The sequence below is a fragment of the Tasmannia lanceolata genome, unplaced genomic scaffold, assembly GCF_043159265.1.
Source record: "Tasmannia lanceolata isolate RefF3 unplaced genomic scaffold, GAP_Taslan_0.1 ptg000005l, whole genome shotgun sequence".
Lineage (NCBI taxonomy): Eukaryota > Viridiplantae > Streptophyta > Magnoliopsida > Canellales > Winteraceae > Tasmannia > Tasmannia lanceolata.
Window position 1 is genome coordinate 186097 of NW_027518682.1, and position 22132 is coordinate 208228.

At 43.9% G+C, this 22132-nt stretch overlaps 2 protein-coding genes across 4 annotated transcripts in view; both read left to right on the forward strand.

Annotated features, from left to right (window-relative positions):
- Window positions 1-22132, forward strand: part of LOC143876964 (transglutaminase family protein) — a 63538-nt gene that overhangs the window by 21825 nt on the left and 19581 nt on the right. Inside the window, exon 8 of one of the 3 annotated variants that reach the window (XR_013250497.1) lies at window positions 19185-19516. The exons of the other annotated variants lie outside the window; for them this stretch is intronic. The gene's annotated coding sequence lies outside the window, so the exon portion shown is untranslated. The remainder of the gene's footprint in view (window positions 1-19184; window positions 19517-22132) is intronic. 3 annotated transcript variants of the gene reach the window in all.
- LOC143876433 (uncharacterized) lies at window positions 8970-11185 on the forward strand. Its single transcript, XM_077378126.1, has 2 exons — window positions 8970-10541; window positions 10619-11185. Exons 1-2 carry the CDS (start codon window positions 10188-10190, stop codon window positions 10844-10846), a joined length of 582 nt encoding a protein of 193 aa, XP_077234241.1. The 5' UTR covers window positions 8970-10187; the 3' UTR covers window positions 10847-11185.

Sequence of the window (22132 nt, forward strand, 5' to 3'; positions counted from 1 at the left end):
CTATATTCATTTCCTTTATTATTCTTATACCAAGGCCTCCACTCTTGATAGGTTTGCAGACTCTTTCCCATTTTACCATTGGAATTCAGTTCTTATCCTTTGTACCCCCCCAATAAGAATCTTCTTCGAATTTGTTCAATTCTCTTGGTCACACTGACGAGATATTTAAAAATCGCCAACTGATAAATGAGGATATTTGCTAGCACTGCTTTGATGAGAGTAAGTTTGCCACCCCTAGACACGAGATTCCTTTTCCATGTATCAAGTCTTCCGCCCACTCTTTCAACTATGTGATTCCAATTATGCTTTTTGGCTTTACCAACCCCAGCGGTATTTTTCCAATTTTAAAGCTTCATAAATTCTATCATGCACAAAAATTATTAAATCCCAAAAGTCTGGTAAAAAACTCTCATAATTTGGTCTCTAAAAATCTTTCATCTTGTCAAGCGCTGGTCTACACATGGGTCAACACAGGCATTTCGGCTGATAGTGATTTTCCTTTAAGCAAATGTTGGATCTTTTACATACTAGGTTCATTTATATCATTTAATTTCAGATTTCGGTCGAAATTTAAAACCTTGCACATGAGTAGTCCTAAATTGGGAAATCAGATATAAAGTGGGTAGTCGGTAACCACTTGTGATGGTTTAGTATATATATATATGAGGAAAGTGTTGGTGAGCTTAAGCTCACCAAACTTATGGTGCGCTTAAGCGCCCAATCACATGGGGGCTCACTTTGTTAGGATGATCCAAAGCATTCATTTGAAAGGCCCTTACATAGATGGGGTGTGTACCAAAAATCAGCTCCATAGGATCATCCTAGAACATCCATTTGTGGAGGTCAAAATGGACAGACATTGTTTGTCCACAAATTTGCCATTTTTGTCCTCCACAAATGGAGGGGTTAGGATGATCCTATGGAGCTGATTTTTGGTACACACCCTATCTCTGATAGGGCCTTGCAAATAAATGGTTTGGATCACCATAGAAAATGTGGGACCCATGTGATTGGGCGCTTAAGCGCACCATAAGTTTGCTCACCAACACTTTCCTCTATACACATATATATATATATATATATATATATATATATATATATATATATATATATATATATATTAGATAAATATTAGAGAGAGAGAGAAGTGTTCCCACTCGATCGAGTAGATAACTGTAACGACCCGATTTCCATGACCGGATCGCTACAAGCAAACACCTGCCAAAATACCCATAATTTTTTTTTTCTTAAACCACATATGAAAATTAAATAGCCATCGCTATTATTCCATTTCCAAAATGTCTCCATACAATAACTTTAACTTAAAACCAATTTACTCAATTAAGTAAAGTCTCGAACTAGCCAATTTAAAATAAATTCAAAGTGTTGACGAAGGGTATCGTCTTCCTTAATTATTTGCTCCCATCATCCTACACTCCTAGACATCCTCGTGCGCAAACGCACCCTCATTAGAATTCTCTAATCCTGGGGAGAAAATAAGGTCAGCAGGATGATAGAAACCGAACCAGTATAAGAATTTAATCTAAAACAACATATCAAGATCTATATATTATAGATAAGACGATTGTAATTTTCCAAAATAATGGTTTACCAAAATCTTTTGCAACTGAATAGAAAAATCATTTAGGGTGAACAAATGTAATAATAACTGAAAGAGAATCATTCAATAAAAATAGGAGCAATTATAAATCTACCACATTCTTATTATAACAATTTCATTTAAACCCAGGGCACTCCAGCTTCGACTAGCTTGTTACCCTTGCCGACACGGCCGACTCCGCGTGGACTTATTACGGTAGATCATACCGCCTAGGGACTCTTGGTCTCCGTAGGATTCCGACATCAACTAGGAGGTGCGCGGTTCCCCCAAGTTGTATACCTTTGTTTACGGGGATAACTCAATGGTTTCCCATCACTCTTTCCCATTTCCTCTTTGGATATTTCTTATGTTTCCATTCGACTTCTAAGTTATTTCATATGATAAAACAATTAAACTGATAATTCCTTATTAGAAATCAGATTCCATTTCCAACATGTAATACAAGAGACAGAATTTCATTTATCATAGCATAGTTTAGAAAACCATAAAAATTTAGATACTTCACCATTCTTGTTGCATGAATTGAAAACCATACGAGCAAAGTTAGCTATCACCTCCCTTAATCTTACAAACACAGTAGGATGAGATGGCTCCTGTTAGAGAGTAGAGTGCAACGATCCTGAAGTCACATAGTTGAGTGTAGAGAATGGCAGTTTAGACTAGGTTCAAGTTGCTAAAAATTTGTACACTAATTAATCTTGATGCTGTCCCGTAGTGGGACTCACGCATACTCATAATTACACCATATTGTTGCCTTGTTCGAGCAAACCGTCACACTCAAAAACACTAATAGTTGCCTTGTTTAAGGGCATAAAACTCGTACATCAAAACATCATATTGCTGCCCAGTTTTGGGCGTAAAAACACCCATACTGAAACACTATACTGCTGTCCCGTTTTGGGACGGAAAGTACATATGTGAAAACATTAAGTTGTTGTCCCGTTTTGGGACGGAAAATACATACGCGAAAATATTAAATTGCTGTCCTGTTTTGGGATGGAAAATACATACGCGAAAACATTAAGTTGCTGTCCCGTTTTGGGACGGAAAACACATACGAGAAAACATTAAGTTGCTGTCCCGTTTTGGGACGGAAAATACATACGCGAAAACATTAAGTTGCTGTCCCGTTTTGGGACGGAAAACACATACGAGAAAACATTAAGTTGCTGTCCCATTTTGGGACGGAAAATACATATGCGAAAACATTAAGTTGCTGTCCCGTTTTGGGACGGAAAATACATACGCGAAGACATTAAGTTGCTGTTCCATTTTGGGACGGAAAACACATACGAGAAAACATTAAGTTGCTGTCCCGTTTTGGGATAAAAAATACATATGCGAAAACATTAAGTTGCTGTCATGTTTTGGGACGGAAAATACATACGCGAAGACATTAAGTTGCTGTCCCGTTTTGGGACCGAGAACAACATACAAAACAACGCTTAATTTGGTCCATTTTGGGACCAACAATAACACACAAAAGCAGTGTTAAATCTGGTCCGTTTGGGGACCAAGGAAAACTACTCATTACATCATTAAATTTGGTCCATTTTGGGACCAAGAGAAAACATAATAAGACAAGGAAGTTAATAAGGGTACTTACTTGTTTAGTCACGAAAAGTAGAAGGAAGTGAATTCTTCTCTTAAGGATCTACATGACTTCTCTTTCTTCTCCCTTTTTCTTTCTTCTCTTCTTTTCTTTCTATTGTTATTGTGTGCAAGGAGACTAAGGCAAGGACAAATATAGACAATATATAAAGGAAGCAAGAGTGGGGTGTGGGTTTCTTTTTCTTTTTTCTTTTTTTGGCATGATATGGGGAATCACCTATATTCCTTCCTTTTTGTTTAGCAATAAAGGTAAGTTGCCAAATCTTATAACTACAAGATCTTTTCCACAAAATAATTTGCTACTAATTAGGGGATTTGAATTAAGTGAATCAATTTATCCCACCAAAAGAGTTTAGCAATAAAGGTAAGTTGCCTAATCTTATAACTACAAGATCTTTTCCATAAAGTAATTTGCTACTAATTAGGGAATTTGAATTTTTAAGTGAATCAATCTATCCCACCAAAAGAGTTTAGCAATAAAGGTAAGTTGCCAAATCTTATAACTACAAGATCTTTTCCACAAAGTAATTTGCTACTAATTAGGGAATTTGAATTTTTAAGTGAATCAATCTATCCCACCAAAAGAGTTTAGCAATAAAGGTAAGTTGCCAAATCTTATAACTACAAGATCTTTTCCACAAAGTAATTTGCTACTAATTAGGGGATTTGAATTAAGTGAATCAATCTATCCCACCAAAAGAGTTTAGCAATAAGGTAAGTTGCCAAATCTTATAACTGCAAGATCTTTTCCATAAAGTAATTTGCTACTAATTAGGGAATTTGAATTTTAAGTGAATCAATCTATCCCACCAAAAGAGGTGTGGAAGATCTCCCTCAAAAGTGGAGATCAAATCTCCAACCTATCTTATTTATCTTCTCCTTTCTTTATATTTTACTAGATTTTCATTTAATGAAGGTAGGTTTCCCCTAATTTGACTTACTTTCTTATTTAATATGTTTCAAATGATTTCTTATTCCGCGGAAAACTTAATCCCCAAGCTACCGAAACAAATATATAATAGATTAACAAGAGCCATTGTTCTCTAAACCGATTGATCTAAGTAGATCAAGGATGATTAAGAGATCCTATTTCGGGATCAAGGGTTGGTCTAAAGTGGATCGATGATCTCGATCCTCGATATACGATCTAACGGTCTAAAATTCAAAATTTAAGGAATTGAGAGAAAGTGTTAAAAAGAGGTCGTTACAATAACTTATCTACTCCGTCGGCTAGAAACAGTGGGCTCACATTGTTTGGATGCATTAATTTGATAGGCCCTCGCATAGATAAGGTGTGCCCAAAAATTCAGTTCCATAGGATCATCCTAACCCTTTGAACCGTGGGGGTAAAAATGGACAGATTTGTGAAGATTATACCCGTACATTTCAACTTTCACATATCCAAGGGTTGGGATGATCCTATGGAGCTGATTTTTTGAGCAGACCCTATCTATGCGAGGGCCTATCAAATGAATGGTTTGCATCACCCAAACAATGTGGGCCCCCACTGTATTTTAAGCCGACAGAGTAGATAAGTTTTCTACTCGATCAAGTAGGAGCACTTTTCTCATATATATATATATATATATATATATATATATATATATATATATATATATATATATATGAGAAAACGGTTTCTACACACAAGTGTAGATAAGTTATCTACACACTAGCTTAAAATACAGCGGAGGGCATATTGTTTGGGTGATCCAAACCATTCATTTGATTGGCCCTCACATAGATAGGGTGTCCACAGAAAATCAGCTCCATAGGATCATCCCAACTCTATCTATGTGAGGGCCTTTCAAATGAATGGCTTGGGTCACCCAAACAATGTGGGCCCCCACTGTATTTTAAGCTAGTGTGTAGAAACCGTTCTCTCTATGTGTGTGTATACGTGGTTTTAAATTTCGGATTTCGGTGGGGACCGAAACCAAAATTTCCCGAAATTCAAAATTTCAGTAATTTCGGTCCGAAATTTCGAGAAAATGCCATTTAAAAAAATGTTACAAAATTTCGGATTTCGGTGGGGTCCGAAATCGGTACCGGAACCGAAATTTAAAACCTTGTATACACACACACACACACAGATATATATATATATATATATATATATATATATATATATATATATATATGGATTTCAGGAGAAATTTGGTAGAAAGGTGTGATATGTCGCTTTTTTGGGCCGAAATTTCGGTAATTTCGATTGAAATTTTGTAAACAAATAAAAAAAATTTAACTAAAATTTCGCCAAAATTTTCGAAATTTGGTAAATTCCATCCATTTTGGTTTTGGAACGTTTCAATTTCGGATTTCAATTTGGTAGAAAGGCGTGATATGTCACTTTGTTGGGTCGAAATTTCAGTAATTTCGATTGAAATTTTGTAAACAAATAAAAAAAATTTTGCCAAAATTTTCGAAATTTGGTAAATTTCGCCAATTTTGGTTTTGAAACGTTTCAATTTCGGATTTCAGTCGAAATTTAAAACCTTGTACATGAGTAGTCCTAAATTGGAAAATCAGATATAAAGTGGGTAGTGCACACACACACACACACACACAAGCGCACGAACATATTCCTCTATATATATATATGAGGAAAGTGTTGGTGAGCTTAAGCTCACCAAACTTATGGTGAGCTTAAGCGCCCCAATCGCATGGGTCCCACATTATCTGTGGTGATCCAAACCATTCATTTGCAAGGCCCTATCATAGATAGGGTGTGTACCAAAAATCAGCTCCATAGGATTATCCTAACCCCTCCATTTGTGGAGGACAAAAATGGGCAGATTTGTGGACAAATAATGTCTGTCCATTTTGACCTCCACAAATGGATGGGTTAGGATGATCCTATGGAGCTGATTTTTGGTACACACCCCATCTATGTAAGGGCCTTTCAAATGAATGCTTTGGATCATCCAAACAAAGTAGGCCCCAATGTGATTGGGCGCTTAAGCTCACCATAAGTTTGGTGAGCTTAAGCTCACCAACACTTTCCTCAAATGAGCTTAAGCTCACCAACACTTTCCTCTATATATATATAGCGAGAGAGAGAGAGAGAAGTGTTCTTACTCAATCGAGTAGATAGAAAAAGTGGGCTCACATTGTTTGGATGCATTCATTTGATAGGCCTTGGCATAGATAAGGTGTGCCCAAAAAATCAGTTCCATAGGATCATTCTAACCCTTTGAACCGTGGAGGTGAAAAATGGACAGATTTGTGAAGGTTATACCCGTACATTTCAACCTCCACAAATCGAAGGGTTGGGATGATCCTATGGAGCTGATTTTTTGGGCACACCCTATCTATGCGAGGGCGCATCAAATGAATGGTTTGCATCACCCAAACAATGTGGGCCCCCACTGTATTTTAGGCCGACAGAGTAGATAAGTTTTCTACGCGATCAAGTAGGAACACTTTTCTCATATATATATATATATATATATATATATATATATATATATATATATATATATAGAGGAAAGTGTTCCTAAGCTACAGCTTATCTAAGCTATAGCTCAAAAACACATGTGGCCCCACATTTTTTGGGGGATCCAAAGCAATCATTTGGAAGGCCCTTCCATGGATAGGGTGTGTACCAAAAATCAACCCTATAGGATCATCCTAACCCAATCAAACGTGGAGTGGAAAATGGACAGACACTGTGTATCCATGTTTCTGCCCATTTTTTCCCTCAACAGATGGCAGGGTTGGGATGATCCTCTAGGGCTGATTTTTGGTACACACCCTATCCATGGAAAGGCCTTCCAAATGAATGCTTTGGATCCGCCAAAAAAGTGGGAAGCTTCTCTAAGCTATAGCTTAGGAACACTTTCCTCATATATATATATATATATATATATATATATATATGAACCGATGAAGATCTCCTATGTGGAAGAAACTCCAATAACAGTAATATATGCATGCTTTTGTTTTTGTTGGGATCGGAAACTCACAAAAGCCCTTTTTTCTCTGTGTATCCCTCTTTTAGAAGAATAATAAAAAAAAGATAATTAGAAAGAAATCATAAGTAATCATGTAAAGTGTACTAATCACTTTTATTATTTTATTTCATATATTTTTACTGAATATAAATAAAAATTGCGCTTCTGAAAAAGTAAAATACTCACACTTCTACACGTAAAATTGAAAGGAAACATGTTATTTTCATAACTCTGAAGTTGGAGTGTGTATGCCAATCATTCCCAGTTTGCAAGAATACAAAAACCCTGTTTCTCCCTTTTGCTTCGGTTAGAATGTCTGCAAGGTGGTCTTTATACTCAACATATGCTCTAATGGTCAATTTTTTTTAATTCCATCTCTAGCAAAACGACAATCCACCTCAATGTTGTTTGTCCGCATGCAATACAAGATTAGAGAAAATAGTGATTGTTGCTTGATTGTCATATTGAGTTCCATGGGAACTTTTTCCCCTAACCAATGATACAATTATTATATTGCTTCGGTTAGAATGTCTACAAGGTGGTCTTTATACTCAACATATGCTCTAATGGTCAATTTTTTTTGATTCCATCTCTTGCAAGACGACAATCCACCTCAATGTTGTTTGTCCGCATGCAATACAAGATTAGAGAAAATGGTGATTGTTGCTTGATCGTCATATTGAGTTCCATGGGAACTTTCTCCCCTAACCAATGATACAATTATTATAGTGGAAGCTACAGTGACTGAAGTCATGATCCTCAATATATTTTTTACTGTCATTTAGGAAGCCGGTAGTCAAAGAATCAATAAGAACTGTTTAGCGTATTTAGTCATTGAGGGTGTTAAGCCCAAAATTGGTAACAGATACGGCAGTGACGAAAGAGCTGATCTGGCTGGTCCAAGTTGACTTAAAAATGTCCTGCACAGTAGCGCACAAGGTCAGAAAACCAACCTGGAGTCGTGCTCCAGACGGGTGAACTCTGGTCGGCCAAGCCCTCTGGACGGCCTGGGACGACCGGAAATATGAAGTGAATTCTGGCCGGCCAAAGCCCTCCGCACGACCTGGGACAACCAGAAATATGAAGTAAACTATGGCTGGCCAAGCCCCTGTACGGCCTAAGACGACCAGATTTTTGTCGTTTTCTGCGACGCGTCATATCTTGGCTGGCCTGGGACGACCAGATTTTTGTCGTTTTCTGAACGCGTCATATCCTGGCCGGCCTGGGACGACCAGATTTTTGTCATTTTCTGAACGTGCCATATCCTCGCCGGCTTGAGACGATCAGATTTTTGTCGTTTTCTGCAACGCGCCATATCCTGGCCGACCTGGGACGACCAGATTTTTGTCATTTTCTGCAACGCGCCATTTCCTGGCCGGCCTGGGACGACCAGATTTTTGTCGTTTTCTGAACGTGCCATATCCTGGCCGGCTTGAGACGACCAGATTTTTGTCATCTTCTGAACCCGCCATATCCTGGCCGGCTAGATCAGAGACTTGCAATTTTTCATACTCATGTTGTACGTGTATAATGTACAAAGTATATATATATACACTATACACGTATGTATTATTCGTATCCCTGTACGTGTATATACGCGTTGCTTCGCATTGTGCACCTTGCCTCATTAATGAGGGACACGTGGCGGCCTTTGGTTCGTGAATACGAACCGCCTCAAGCCTTCAAGGCTATAAGTAGCGGTGACTTACCCATTCTCTTTCACTTTTCACTTTTACTTTCCAGTTTTTCTTGCTCTACCTGCCCGGCTTTGCGATAGCTTTGCGGTTGTGGTCGTCGCTGAGTTAGGAGCCTTTTTCTTCGAACCAGTAATTTTCTTTTTAGTGCGCTTTTCCTCTTTTTTTCTTTGTGCTCTTGATGTCCAGTAGTAGTTCTAGTTCTGAGTCGGGCTCCAGATCGTCCTCGGGGGAATCCACTTCCAATAGCAGTTCAGGGTCTAGTTCGTCGGAGAGGACCAACTCTAATCCGATCAGGGTTCCCGGTCCGTATATGGCAGGTCATAGGGTGGATGTACTTGCCCTCGACGAGCTCGTAGATAGCGGAAAGAGGTGATTTTAGATTTAAACACCATCCTTGTTCGGGCAGAGGCAAGTGAGGGGAGTTATATGGCCGAGGCATCCACTTCTTTCATTCCGGGCCGGGCCGCAGAGGTCATAGCTGAGGCTCGAATGGACGCCAATCCTCAGTACAATATTCAGGCTCTCTACGAGGAGAATATCCTGGATGAGTCCAAACTAGGGGAGATTAGGGATAGGTATTGCATTTCTGAGCGGTTCAGGTTGAGAGCGGCAATAGAGGGAGATAGGGCTAGTAACGATAGTACTGATGTCTGTGTTTACGACGAGGCCCTAAGGGCCGGACCTAGGTTCCCCTTGCACCCCTTTTTTGCTGAGGTTCTCCGATATTACGGCCTTGCCCCGGCTCAGGTTGCGCCGAACTCATGGAGAACGCTGGTCGGCTTTATGTACCTGGTTCGAGGTCGTCTCCAAAGAAACTTGTCCATACCGTTGTTTCGCATGTGCGCGCATCCGAAGAGGCACAAGGACGGAGGTTGGATCCATATTAGCCAGCGCCCTGAGGTGAAGATGATCACTGGCATCCCAACCTCCATACATAACTGGAAAAACAGGTTCCTCTACTTCGAGGATAGCGAACCTACCGGGCCCTGGCCGGTTCCTTTAAAATGGTCCACCCCCGACACGCTTGTGTTGAGTCGCAAGCCGCTCCTGGAGGGCGAGGATAAGCTCACGTTTGCTCAAATATGTGAGGAGCTGCAACGAGAGGGCCTGATCTATTGCTCGGAGTTCTCTAGGGAAGAGATTCTGGTCGGGCTCGACATTAGTACTGCGACCCGGGCACGTAGGTGGCTTTAGGCTAGCCTTATTCCTGAGCTTTCTTTTTCTTTCGTTGTTACTGACTTCGGTTTTATTTCTGTCGAGTTTCAGAGATGCAGAAGTAGTCCGCACTGGAGAAGGTGAGACAGAATGCTTTCGGTATGGACCAGAAAAGGAAGGCTCCCGAAACTTCCAGCCCGCCCTACACCAGTCCAGGATGCACCGCCCAAAGGGAGTAAGCCAACGGTAAAGATCGTCGGCGCCTATGGCCGGGGAGCTGGATCCGGGCATAGCGCCGTCCCCGACGTTCCATTAACTCCTGCGCGGCCAGCGGACAACGTTTTCCGCCCCAACTGGGCCGTTCAAAAAAGCGATACCGGCCTGGGTGACAGCCGGGTAGCCAGAGAGATAATCACCAAGGGCTTGCTGAAGGAGGACAAGGTCAAGGTTCTGAAAGAGCCTCCGGGCACGGCCGAGGAGGCAGTGTTTTCTTCAATCTACCAGGTATTCTTATTTTTAGTTTGGCTCCTGTTCGTTCGCTGCCTGTCCTGTTACTCATACCGTTTTCATTTTATTCGCAGATTGGATGTTATTATCATGACATCTGCGAGAAGAGCCGGGGCTTCTCCACAGCGATCACCCGATCTGAGGTTGAGAACGGCAGGCTGAAGCAGGAAGCCGAGGAGCTGAAAAGGTCTATTGATGACAGGGACAAGGAGATCAGGAGGCTAAACAGCGAAATGGCCACCCGAGAGGAGAAGGCTCTCGACGCCCTTCAAAAGCAGAGAGAGAGAGCCCAAAACAGGTAGAGGGAGGCCGTTCAGAAGAAGGAAGACTAGCTCATCAATCTGTCCACTGAGTCGTACAAATTGGGTTTCATAGATTGCCTTGATCAGGTCAAGGGGGCTAACCCAAATGTCGTCCTGGAAGGCATTACGATGCCAGAGACGGAGGCCAGGGAGGCAGACGAGCAGAGCGCCCTTCTAGCCAGGGCCGTTTCAGAGGTAAACGACCCTCAGGGGAACCAGTCGTGAGGATCCCGGATCCTCTCGCTCTTTTTGCCTGTCTTGACCCACGTGATGAATTCTTTTTGTTACTGCCCCTGGGGGCTCATTTTTTTTGTACTTTTGCCCGTCTGGGCTTTTATGAATAGAAAATGTTCTAAATGTTTTGCAAGCTCTGAATGTTCTGAATGTCTTTGCTTTTGCTTGTGCTCGTATATGCTCAAAGCAGTTAACCCGAGCTTAAGAACTTAAATCCTTTTAGAATATTGGTTCTCCCCTGGTTTGCTCCCGACCAGGAGTTGACTCCTGGTCTTACTGGGATAAACCGGAGTGAACCAAGCAATTAACCCGAGCTTAAAAAACTTGGATTTTCATTTGGAATGTTGGTTTTCTGCCCTGGTTTGTTCCCGACTAGGATTTGGCTTCCGGTCTTACTGGGATGAACCGGAGTGAACCAAGCATTTAATCCGAGCTTAAAAACTTGGATTTTCATTTGGAATGTTGGTTTTCTGCCCTGGTTTAGTTCCCGACCAGGATTTGACTCCCGGTCTTACTGGGATGAACCTGAGTGAACCAAGCAATGAACCCGAGCTTAAAAACTTGGATTTTCATTTGAAATGTTGGTTTTCTGCTCTGGTTTGTTCCCGAGCAGCAGTTGACTCCCGGTCTTACTGGGATGAACCAGAGTGAACCAAGCAGTTAACCCGAGCTTAAAAACTTGGATTTTCATTTGGAAAGTTGGTTTTCTGCCCTGGTTTTGTTCCCGACCAGGATTTGACTCCCGATCTTACTGGGATGAACCGGAGTGAACCAAGCAGTGAACCCGAGCTTAAAATCTTGGATTTTCATTTGAAATGTTGGTTTTCTGCCCTGGTTTGTTCCCGACCAGGAGTTGACTCCCGGTCTTGCTGGGATGAACCAGAGTGAACCAAGCAGTTAACCCGAGCTTAAAAACTGGGATTTTCATTTGAAATGTTGGTTTTCTTCCCTCGTTTGTTCCCTACCAGGAGTTGACTCCCGATCTTACTGGGATGAACAGGAGTGAACCAAGCAGTTAACCCGTATTGAAACATAGAGAGCTTGCAAAAGATGTATCCTTTTTTATTTACTACGAGTTTTGGTGGAATTACAATGGGATCTGGTGTTCGCCTAGTGTTTCCAGTCTATTAGTAGTACCTCCTCAGGTTTTTGGAATTCTAGGCGTGGGGGAGCTGGTGCTCGTTTAGTGTCTCCAGGCTGTAACTTCCTGCTCGCTAAAGTTGCTGACCCGGGGGGACGGGACACCAATGTCAACTGGAATTCCTGCCTCGGTTCCAAAAGTCAAGTTGAAGGGTGACTCCCCAGTTGCTGCAAGCGGAGTGGCTCGGTAGGCCCATAGGACATGGTACAGTTCGTCCGCCCATCGTCCCGCTTTATCATCCAACCTCTTCTTGATTCCCTGGAGGATAATCCTGTTTGTGACTTCTGTCTGCCCATTGGTTTGGGGGTGCGCTACAGACGTGAACCTCTGCTCGATTTTTAGATCCGAACAAAACTTTCTGAAGCTGCGGCTGTCAAACTGCTTGCCATTGTTTGTTATCAGGATGCGAGGTACCTCGAATTTGCAAACCACCGATTTCCAGAAAAAGGTTTGTATGTTCTGCTCCGTGATCTTGGCCAGAGGTTCAGCCTCCGCCCACTTGGTGAAGTAGTCTATAGAGACTACGACGAATTCGCGACCTCCGGAGGCTGGTGGGAAAGGGCCCAAGATATCCATCCCCCATACTGCAAAAGGGAGTGGATTGACGATCGGAGCCATGGGTACCGCAGGTTGGTGGATGGTGGGAGAGAACTTCTGACATCTGTCGCACTTTTTAACTGGGCTCAGAGCGTCTTGCCTCAAAGTCGGCCAGTATAGGCCCCTCAAAAGCACTTTGATGGCCAGGGCCTTGGCCCCCAAGTGCTCCCCGCAGATTCCTTCATGAGTTTCCAGCAGAGTATACGCAGGTATACGCGGCGTCACTTGGCCGGAGGCATTTCAAGTAGGGGAGGGTGTATTACCTTTTGTACATGTTATCCCCATCGAGGGAAAACCTCGCCGCTCTCTGCACCACTTTGCGTGCCTCTTTCTTCCCTTCAGGAAGTTTCCCACTTCGCAGATAATCGATGATCTCGTCCATCCAACATGACTCGTTGTCGACCTGCATTACTTCCACGACCTCGTTCTCAATACTGGATTTTTTTAGAAACTCCATGCATATATTCCCGAGGGCGGTGTAACCTGAGGCTGCTAATTTGGATAGCACATCCACCTTCTAATTTTTCAGCCAGGTGGCGGACTTTTGCCAGGTATTTGATCATTCGCTCATCACGGGTTTCATACGTGCCTTGGAACTGGTTGACGACCAGTTGGGAGTCGCAGTATGCTTTCAGTCTTTGGGCACGGGTTTGGATTGCTAGGTTCATTCCGGCGATGAGGGCTTCATATTCTGCTTCGTTGTTGGATGCGCGAAACCCAAACCTAACAGCATATTCCAGGACGAAGTTTCCGGGCCACGTAAGGATCACGCCAGCTCCGCTGCCAAGTTTGTTTGAGGACCCGTCCACATACAATTCCCAGAGCAGATCTTGCAGCGGATTCTGTCTCTCAGATGGAGTTGCGATCTCCTCGGGCATGGGTTCCTCTTCGGTTCGGGCTTGCCCCCCAGGTGCAGCTAGCTCCTCTTCACCTGGAAGCTGGACTGTTTCTGCTTCTGACGCGACATCCTGCAAGGGCATGGTGCATTCGGCAACAAAGTCGGCCAACACTTGAGCTTTTATCGCCGGCCTGGGCAGGTATTGGATATCAAACTCGCTGAGTTCCACGGCCCACTTCACAAGCCGTCCCGAGGTGTCTTGCCTATGGAGAATCTGTCTGAGTGGTTGATCCGTCAAGACTTTTATTGTGTGCGCTTGGAAATATGGCCTCAGCTTTCTGGCCGTCATAACGAGGGCATACGCCAACTTTTTGACTCGCTCGTTTCTGGTTTCAGCATCGTGTAGGACCTTTGACATAGTAAATCGGTTTCTATTGGTTGTGCTCTTCTCGAATCAGCACTGCCACCAAAGCCATGGGGCTCACCGACAAGTACAGTAGTAGTTCTTCTTCCGGTTCCTGCTTTGTTAACAGCGGTGAGGAGGCTAGGTATCGCTTCAGTTCTTCAAACGCCACTTGACATTCCGGCGTCCATGGGGCGGTTTTGATCCCTTTAACCGCATTGAAGAAAGGCATGCATCTTTATGTAGACTTTGAGACAAAGCGTCACAATGCGGCAATCATGCCGGTTAGCCGCTGCACTTCCCTAATGGTTTTTGGTGGAGTCAACTCCACTACCGCCTTGATCTTCTCCGGGTTTGCTTCTATTCCTCTTTAGCTCACCATGAACCCCAGGAATTTCCCAGCGCCAACACCGAAAATGCATTTTGTTGGGTTTAGCTTCATGTTATGCTCTCTTAAGACTTGGAACGTTTCTTTCAGGTCAGAAACGTGATCTTGTGCGTTCTGGCTCTTAACCAGCATATCATCTACATAGACTTCCATGTTGCGCCCGATCTGTTTTTTGAAGAGCTTGTTTACGAGCCTCTGATATGTTGCTCTGGCGTTTTTCAGACCGAAGGGCATGACGCGGTAACAGTAGGTTCCCTGATCCGTTACAAAGGACGTTTTTAGTATATCTGATTCATACATTCTGATCTGATTTTACTCGGAAAAGGCGTCCATGAAGCTCAACAGTTCGTGACCCGTGGTGGCATCTATCAACTGAACGATTTTTGGGAGCGGATAGCTGTCCTTAGGGCATGCTTTGTTCAAATCAGTGAAGTCTATGCAAGTTTTCCATTTCTGGTTAGATTTCTTCACCATAACGACATTTGCGAGCCAGTCCGGGTAGTGGATCTCCCGAATGAAGTCGGCTCTCAAGAGCCTCTCCACTTCCTTTCTGACCGCTTGTCGCCTCTCTAGGGCAAAATGTCTTCTTTTCTGCTTTACTGGCTTACAGGTTGGATCGACGCAGAGCCTGTGCGTGCTGACCTCAGGGTCTATACCATGCATGTCCGCGGGGGCCCATGCGAAGACGTCTGCGTTGTCTCTCAGAAATTGAGTGAGTTCCTGATGAACACCATTGTCTAAAGAGGAGCCGATTTGAACGATTTTTTCGCTATCGTCCTGGTATAGAGGAATGGAGATGAGGTTCTCGGCTGGTTCATTTACGATGATTTGAGCTTCATCTCTCAGGTCGAGTAGCTCAATCGGTAATGATTCCGACGCATTTTTACCTTTGAGTGCCATGGCATAGCATTCTCTGGACTGTGGCTGATCTCCTCTGACCTCTCTCACGCCATTTGGCGTTATAAACTTCATTTTTTGGTGATTCGCAGAGGCAACGGCACGGACAAGGTTCTGCCCGGGTCGTCCCAAGATAGCGTTATAGGCCGACTTTGCCCTCACTACCAGGAAGTTGATCATTGCGAAAGCTTGACGGGGCGGTTCCCCAACAAGAACCGGGAGTTCAATCTTTCCTTCGACTTTAACAACTTCTCCCTAGAATCCGAACAAGTCTGAGTTCGCCGGCTTCAAGCGGTCATCTCCTATCATCATCTGTTTGAAAGCGTGACAGTATAGGATGTCCGCTGAACTTCCATTATCAACCAGAATTTTCTTCAACTCCCAGTTCGCAACTAGCATGGTTATGACCAGAGCATCGTCGTGTGGGAGCATCAGGTTGTCAAGGTCTGCGTCTGAGAATGATATCTCATTTTCTATTTTCATTTTCTTGCTGCAGGTGTGGACGGCATTGACTCGGCGGGCGTACGCTTTACGAGTCGCTGACGAAGTTCCCCCTGCCGCTGGTCCTCCCGTGATCGTGCTCTTGACACCGTTAAGCTGAGGTCGGCTCATTTCAGGGTGAGGACTGGTAGGGGCAGGAGACTCGTGCCGCCCAGTTGATGGTCGAGATTGCTGGGGTTCGGTTCCGGGGGCTTCTTTCTCTGCGCTCCCTTTTGTCGCTATCATTTTTCAAATACTTTTTGAGATATCCTCTGTTAATCAACAATTCAATTTCTTCTTTCAGGTGTCTGCACTCATCGGTGTCGTGGCTGTGATCCCTGTGGAATCGGCAAGACTTGGACTTGTCCCTCTTGTTCCCTTTCGAAATCATCCTGGTCGGCCATCTAACGAAGTCTTCTTCCCGGATTGCCGCCAGGATGCGAGTTCTGGACGTGTTAAGCGGTGTGTAATTCTCCTCTCTCATCTGAGGGTTTCCTTCCCTTCTCGGGAGCTTATCATCCCTACGCTGCTTGGTAGGGTTCTTTTCTTCGGTTCTCTTTCTGCTCAAGTCTAGGGCAGCTAGGGTCTCTTCCACAGATATATATTCTTCTTCTTCGGCCATGAGATCTGTCAAGGAATGCGGGTTGCGACGAGCCACTGATCGCCAGAAGTCAGTGGATTTGGCACCTGCAAGGAGTGCATTCGTAGAAGCGGAAGGATCATGGTTTGGGACCTGAAGGGCTTCCCTATTGAATCGGCCAACAAATGCTTTCAGAGATTCGCTGTCCCTTTGCCTCAAGGCCATCAGTGATGCTGCTGTTTTTCTGGGACGTCTGCTGCTCATGAAGTGGGGCCAGGTCGTCTCCAAAATCTTCGAAGTTATCGATGGGCTTGGGCTTAAGACGCGAATACCAGTCTCTCGCGGCTCCTGTCAAAGTAGTGGGGGAAGCCCTGCAGAGGAACCCGTTAGACGCGTCGTGGAGGAGCATCATAGTCCTGAAAGTTTCTAAATGGTCCACGGGGTTGGTGGTTCCGTCATATTGCGGGACCTGCGGCATCTTGAATCCTCTGGGTGCTAGTGCGCGCAGCACTTTATCAGTGAAAGGCGGTCTGCTTGTAAACGTTCTCGAAGTAGGCCGGCCCTGATATTTCACCAACTCTTCGATTCGGTGGTCAATCTCCTCGAATCTTCGTAGCATCGGGTCGGCCCTTCTCTCTTCTCGGCTCATCGGCCTGTTTCTTTCCTCAACCGTTGGACTCACAACCGAGTCAGAGCAGCTTTCTAGGCTCCTTCGACGATGGCGGGATATTTCCCGGGGCGCGCGATCCTCCTTTACTGGGCGCCTTTGTAACGACCGAGACCGTGACCGATGGCGGCGATGAGGCTCCGTTTGTGCATGTTTGGTTCGGGAGTGATGGACTCGCCTTGAGGAGTGGTGGATATGATCTCGGCGGGGAGGTATATACTCTCCCCTGTGGGCATTAGACCTTTCCTGCACAGGTCGAGGGGCTTCTGGGGGATGCTGCGGAGGCGCTTGGATCAGATTTTTGTACTGGTCAACAAGAGTAGTCATCTGTTGAAAGAGAGTTTGAATTTGTTCTGGAGTGGGAGCAGGGTTCAGATGCTCCGAATGACCCGGACTCTGCTCCGCTCTTGTAGAAGGAGCTACTACCTGTGAGGCGACTCGTTCGCTCCGAGCCCTACTAGGCGCTGCGGCTCGGGTTGTCCGAGCAGTTGATACCCGAGCACTCCTCCGTCCTGCCATTTTTAATTGAGATTCGAACAACCTTTAGTTCAAGAGTCCCACGGATGACGCCAATCTGTTAAGCCCAAAATTGGTAACAGATATGGCAGTGACGAAAGAGTTGATTTGGTTGGTCCAAGTTGACTTAAATATGTCCTGCACAGTAGCGCCCAAGGTCAGAAGACCAACCCGGAGTCGTGCTCCGGACGGGCCCTTTGACACTCAAGTCAGTATGAGCAGAAGAGTAAAGCCAGAGCTTGGAGTTATAGCTTAAGATTTTTTTTCTCCCCCCCTCTTAGCATGAGTGAAGGCTATTTATGGTGAGAGCCCTGGGGTGGTTGGATTACCTACCATGGGATAGGTGTCGGCCCATGTGTGGGCTGGTTTTTACCTGCTCTTGGCAGATTACTAGATTGCCCTTGGGGCTGGTGTCAATTCCATGGTGGGACCTTCGGAGGCCACGTGTCGACAGCTGGGTGGATGTGGCTTTTCATACCCCATCAGAGGGTATTCGTGTCATTCTTGTAACCTATTTACTCACCTATATATATTCCTGTGGGAGAGGGTAATAACTGTCACATCTCTCATCTCTCTCTCTCTCTCTCTCTCTCTCTCTCTCTCTCTCTCTCTCCACTTCATGGACTTGATTCATCGAACTCGGTATCAGAGCCAATGATCCTGAAGATGCGACGAGACGAGACACCATACTCCCACCATATGAAGACGAGACAAGACGAGATGTGAGCTGCCGCCCCCCTTCCCGCCATCACTTTGGTGCTTCCCCAACCCTAAATCTTAACCCACCACTTCCATCTTCCTTCCAAACCCCTCAAACATCATCTTCCATTGCCCCCTTCAACAGCTATTTTTTGGTTTTTTTATCAACCCTAACCCTAGCCACCGCCTCCATACCTCTTTATTAGTTGGATTCAACCCTAAACCCTAACCCTAAGTCCTAAAACTATTCTTTACAGCCCTTAATCCCTTTGAATCTACCTCTAACCCACCACACATTCCTTTCCCTTCGATTTGATGGTTTAAACACTCATCATTGACCCTTTTCATCCCGTAGTTGGTTCCTAGACGATGTTTGGTGATTTCATCTTGTTGGTGATGCTTTTGTGTGTTGTTAGGGTATCTTCTCTAACCAAGAACGACGTACTGATTTGTGGGACGACATGTATTAGTGACTGGTGATGGTTGTAGTTGTATGTGTTCAAGATTTGTTGGTGATTTGTTGATGATTTGTTGGTGGTTTGCTGTTGCTTTATTGGTGACTCGTTCGTTCGTACTTTGTTGGTGCTTTGTTGACGGTTTGCGATCTCTCTTGGTTTGTCTTCTGTATTGTTGGATGTGCTTGATTGTTGGTGAATTGTTGGTGGCTATCCGTTGTTGGTGATCTGTCTCTGGTGCCTCATGACTTCACTTCTTTTCTCTGGCGACCCCACGTAGTGGTGTGTGGGCTAGCATACTATTATTCGATGTGGTTCTCTTTGTCGTCGCTGCTAGTTTCTACGCTTCCTTGCTGCTGATTTGTTTAGTGCACTTCGTGTTGATAGTTTTCTGTATTGATCTACTTACGTATTTGGCATTATGGTTGTTCACCGTGATTCAGGGGGAGGTCGTGTTTTTGGTGGTCGCATTTGTACACACTGTGGCTTTGAGGGCCACTCTATTGATTTCTGCTATGACTTGCATCCTGAGCTGCGTCCTCGCAGCTCTACACATGTTTTTGTTGCTACCCCAGAGAGTTCTCTCCGGCTCCTGCACCTACCGATACTGCCGATTAATTGGTTATCTCCCGTGCTAAATTTGATGAGCTCGTGCATGTGAGAGACAAAGGCAAGCACTCAACTGCCATGTTTGCACAAAAAGGAAGTACCTCCTCCTGTTGCCTTACGGCTACATCTTCTGGAACATGGCTCATTGATTCAGGATCACATGACGGTAATTCTAGCCTTCTTGCTTCTTTCCAGTCATATTCCTCCTTTGCTAACCATATGATTACTTAGCTGATGGGACCACATCCCATGTCTCAGGGGTGGTGTAGCCTTCCGTTCTACTAACCTCATTTTATCTTCTGTTCTTTGGGTTCTGCAATTTTTCGTTAGTTTACTCTTTGTTAGTCAGTTGACCAAGTCTCTATATTGTTGTCTCCTTTTTTTCATTCTTATTGTGTCTTTCAGGACTGAAGACGAGGAGGAGGATTGGTTTGGGCCATGAGATCGATGGTCTGTACTATTTTGAGTAGAGCAGTGCTGGTGCCGCGTTACAGAGCTCTGTTGATGCGTATCGGTTGCATTGTCGTTTAGGCCACTTATCTGCTGAGAAACTTCGGCAGTCTGCTGTTGTGCCTCGTCCTATTCAGTCCTTATGAGTTGTGAGTTGGGAAAACATCATCGGGTGTCGTTCCCTTCTAGAGTCCTTAGTCGCGTATCACGTCCGTTTAAACTAGTGCATTATGATGTATGGGGTCCCTCTAGAACCCCTTCTTTACATGGTTTTCAAGATTTTGTTCTATTTGATGGTGATTACTCTAGGGCTACAAGATCGTTCTGAAGTTTTATGCATTTAGCATCCTATTAGGAAATTACAAATCAATTTCAGTGTTCGATTAAATGCTTACGTACTGATAATGCCAGGGAATATTTCTCTGTCTAATGGATTTTAGCAATTTCTTGATTTTCGTGGTATTATCCACCAATCTTCCTGTCCTTGTAGCTCTCAGTAGAATGGCATTGCTAAGAGGAAAATTCGACATCTTTTAGATATCACCTGGACTCTTCTATTTCAGATGAGTGCCCAAAGTCTACTGGGGGGATGCGGTTCTCATAGCATGTTTCTTAGGGAATCGTCTCCCTTCCTCTGTATTATCAGGTCAGATGCCGTTTTCTGTGTTATATCCGTTGGGTAATCATTTTCCTTTGGTCCCCTACGTCTTTGGTTGTACCTACTTTGTTCAAAAGTTGGCTCCTGGACTTGACAAGTTGTATTCCCATGCAGAAAAGTGTGTCTTTCTTGGTTACTCTCGTACCAAGAAAGGTTATTAAGTGTCACAATCCTCTCTTGTGGAAAACTATTGTTGCTGCGGATGTTACCTTCTTTGAGTCTACTCCATATTTTTAGATTCACTCCCTGCTATTGTTTGTGAACCCGTCCTGCCTCTTCCGCTACTGTCAACTTCTTCAGAGTCCACTACTCAGCAGGAGGTTTATACTCGTGGGCTACGACGGGTTGCGCATCCTACTACAGAAGCATCCTCTCCACCCGACCATCCTCTTCACCAGTCTGACAACTCTCCTTCAAGTACTTTACATCATGTTGTAGCTCCTACTTCAACTGTTTCTGATTTGCCTATTGCTTCTCGTACTCGCTCTCGCATTGTTGCTCATCCTATTTCTTAATTTGTTTCTCATGATCGTATCTCATCCGCCTTTCGTTCCTTTGTTTCTAGTTTGTTTTCAATCACTATGCCTAAGTCTATTTCATATGCTCTCGCTCATTCCGGGTTGCGAGCTGCCATGGATGCAGAGATGGCTTTTCTTCACTCCAATAAAACGTGGTAGTTGATTCCTCTTCCATCTGGGGCTCAACATGTTGGCTGCCGTTGGGTATTCACCATTAAGTATCTTCCAGATGGGACCATTGAACGCCTTAAGGCGCGTCTTGTTGCAAAGGGATACACCCGGACATTTGGCGTTGATTACATAGAGACCTTCTCCCATGTGGCCAAGATACCATCGATTCCCGTATTGATTTCTCTTGCTGTTAATCGAGGTTGGCCATTATATCAGTTGGACCTTAAGAATGCGTTCCTACACGGTGATCTTACTGAGGAGGTGTATATGGAGCAACCTCCTAGGTATGTTGCTCAGGGGGAGATGTGCTCCTCAGTTTGTCGTTTTCACAAAGCTATTTATGGGCTTAAGCAACCTTCTTGGGCATGATTTATATAAACATTTTCCTGCTTTCCCTTTCACCCTCCCTGGTTGGGTTTATAGAGAAATTGTATAATGAAAGGCTGTATAAACTATTGTAAAGACCCGGCCCACACGGGTCCTAGAAAGTTAATAACCTTAATTAAATCTTGACCGTAGATCCCCAGACCAAAAATCATTGTATTTTCGTTTTTTTAGTATAACCAATTTTTGAGACATCAAATCTTGTCCGTTCGACATGATTTTGGTCCCGGTAGATGGGCATTTCGAATACCTATCCAACGAACCCAAGATTTAGTGATTCAGACGTGATTTGAGTAGGTTATGACCCTTTTTCTTTTAAGGTTAGGCATAGTTACGAGTTTTGTCTTATTAGGCTATTTAAAAACTTTAGTTTAGTTGCTAAATTTGATAAGTACACCTTAGGGAGTTTTAATAAAGATGGACTCTTGCTAATTGTGGAAGACTTAAATTATGAAACTAACTTTTTACATTAAATCTAATTGGGAAACCCACTTTAAGCACAAAACTCATGAGCTATTAAAAACCCAACACATGGGCTTTTGCAACCCTACTTATGCACGTCCAAAAACCAAGAGAGAGAAAGAAGAGAGAAAAAAAGAAG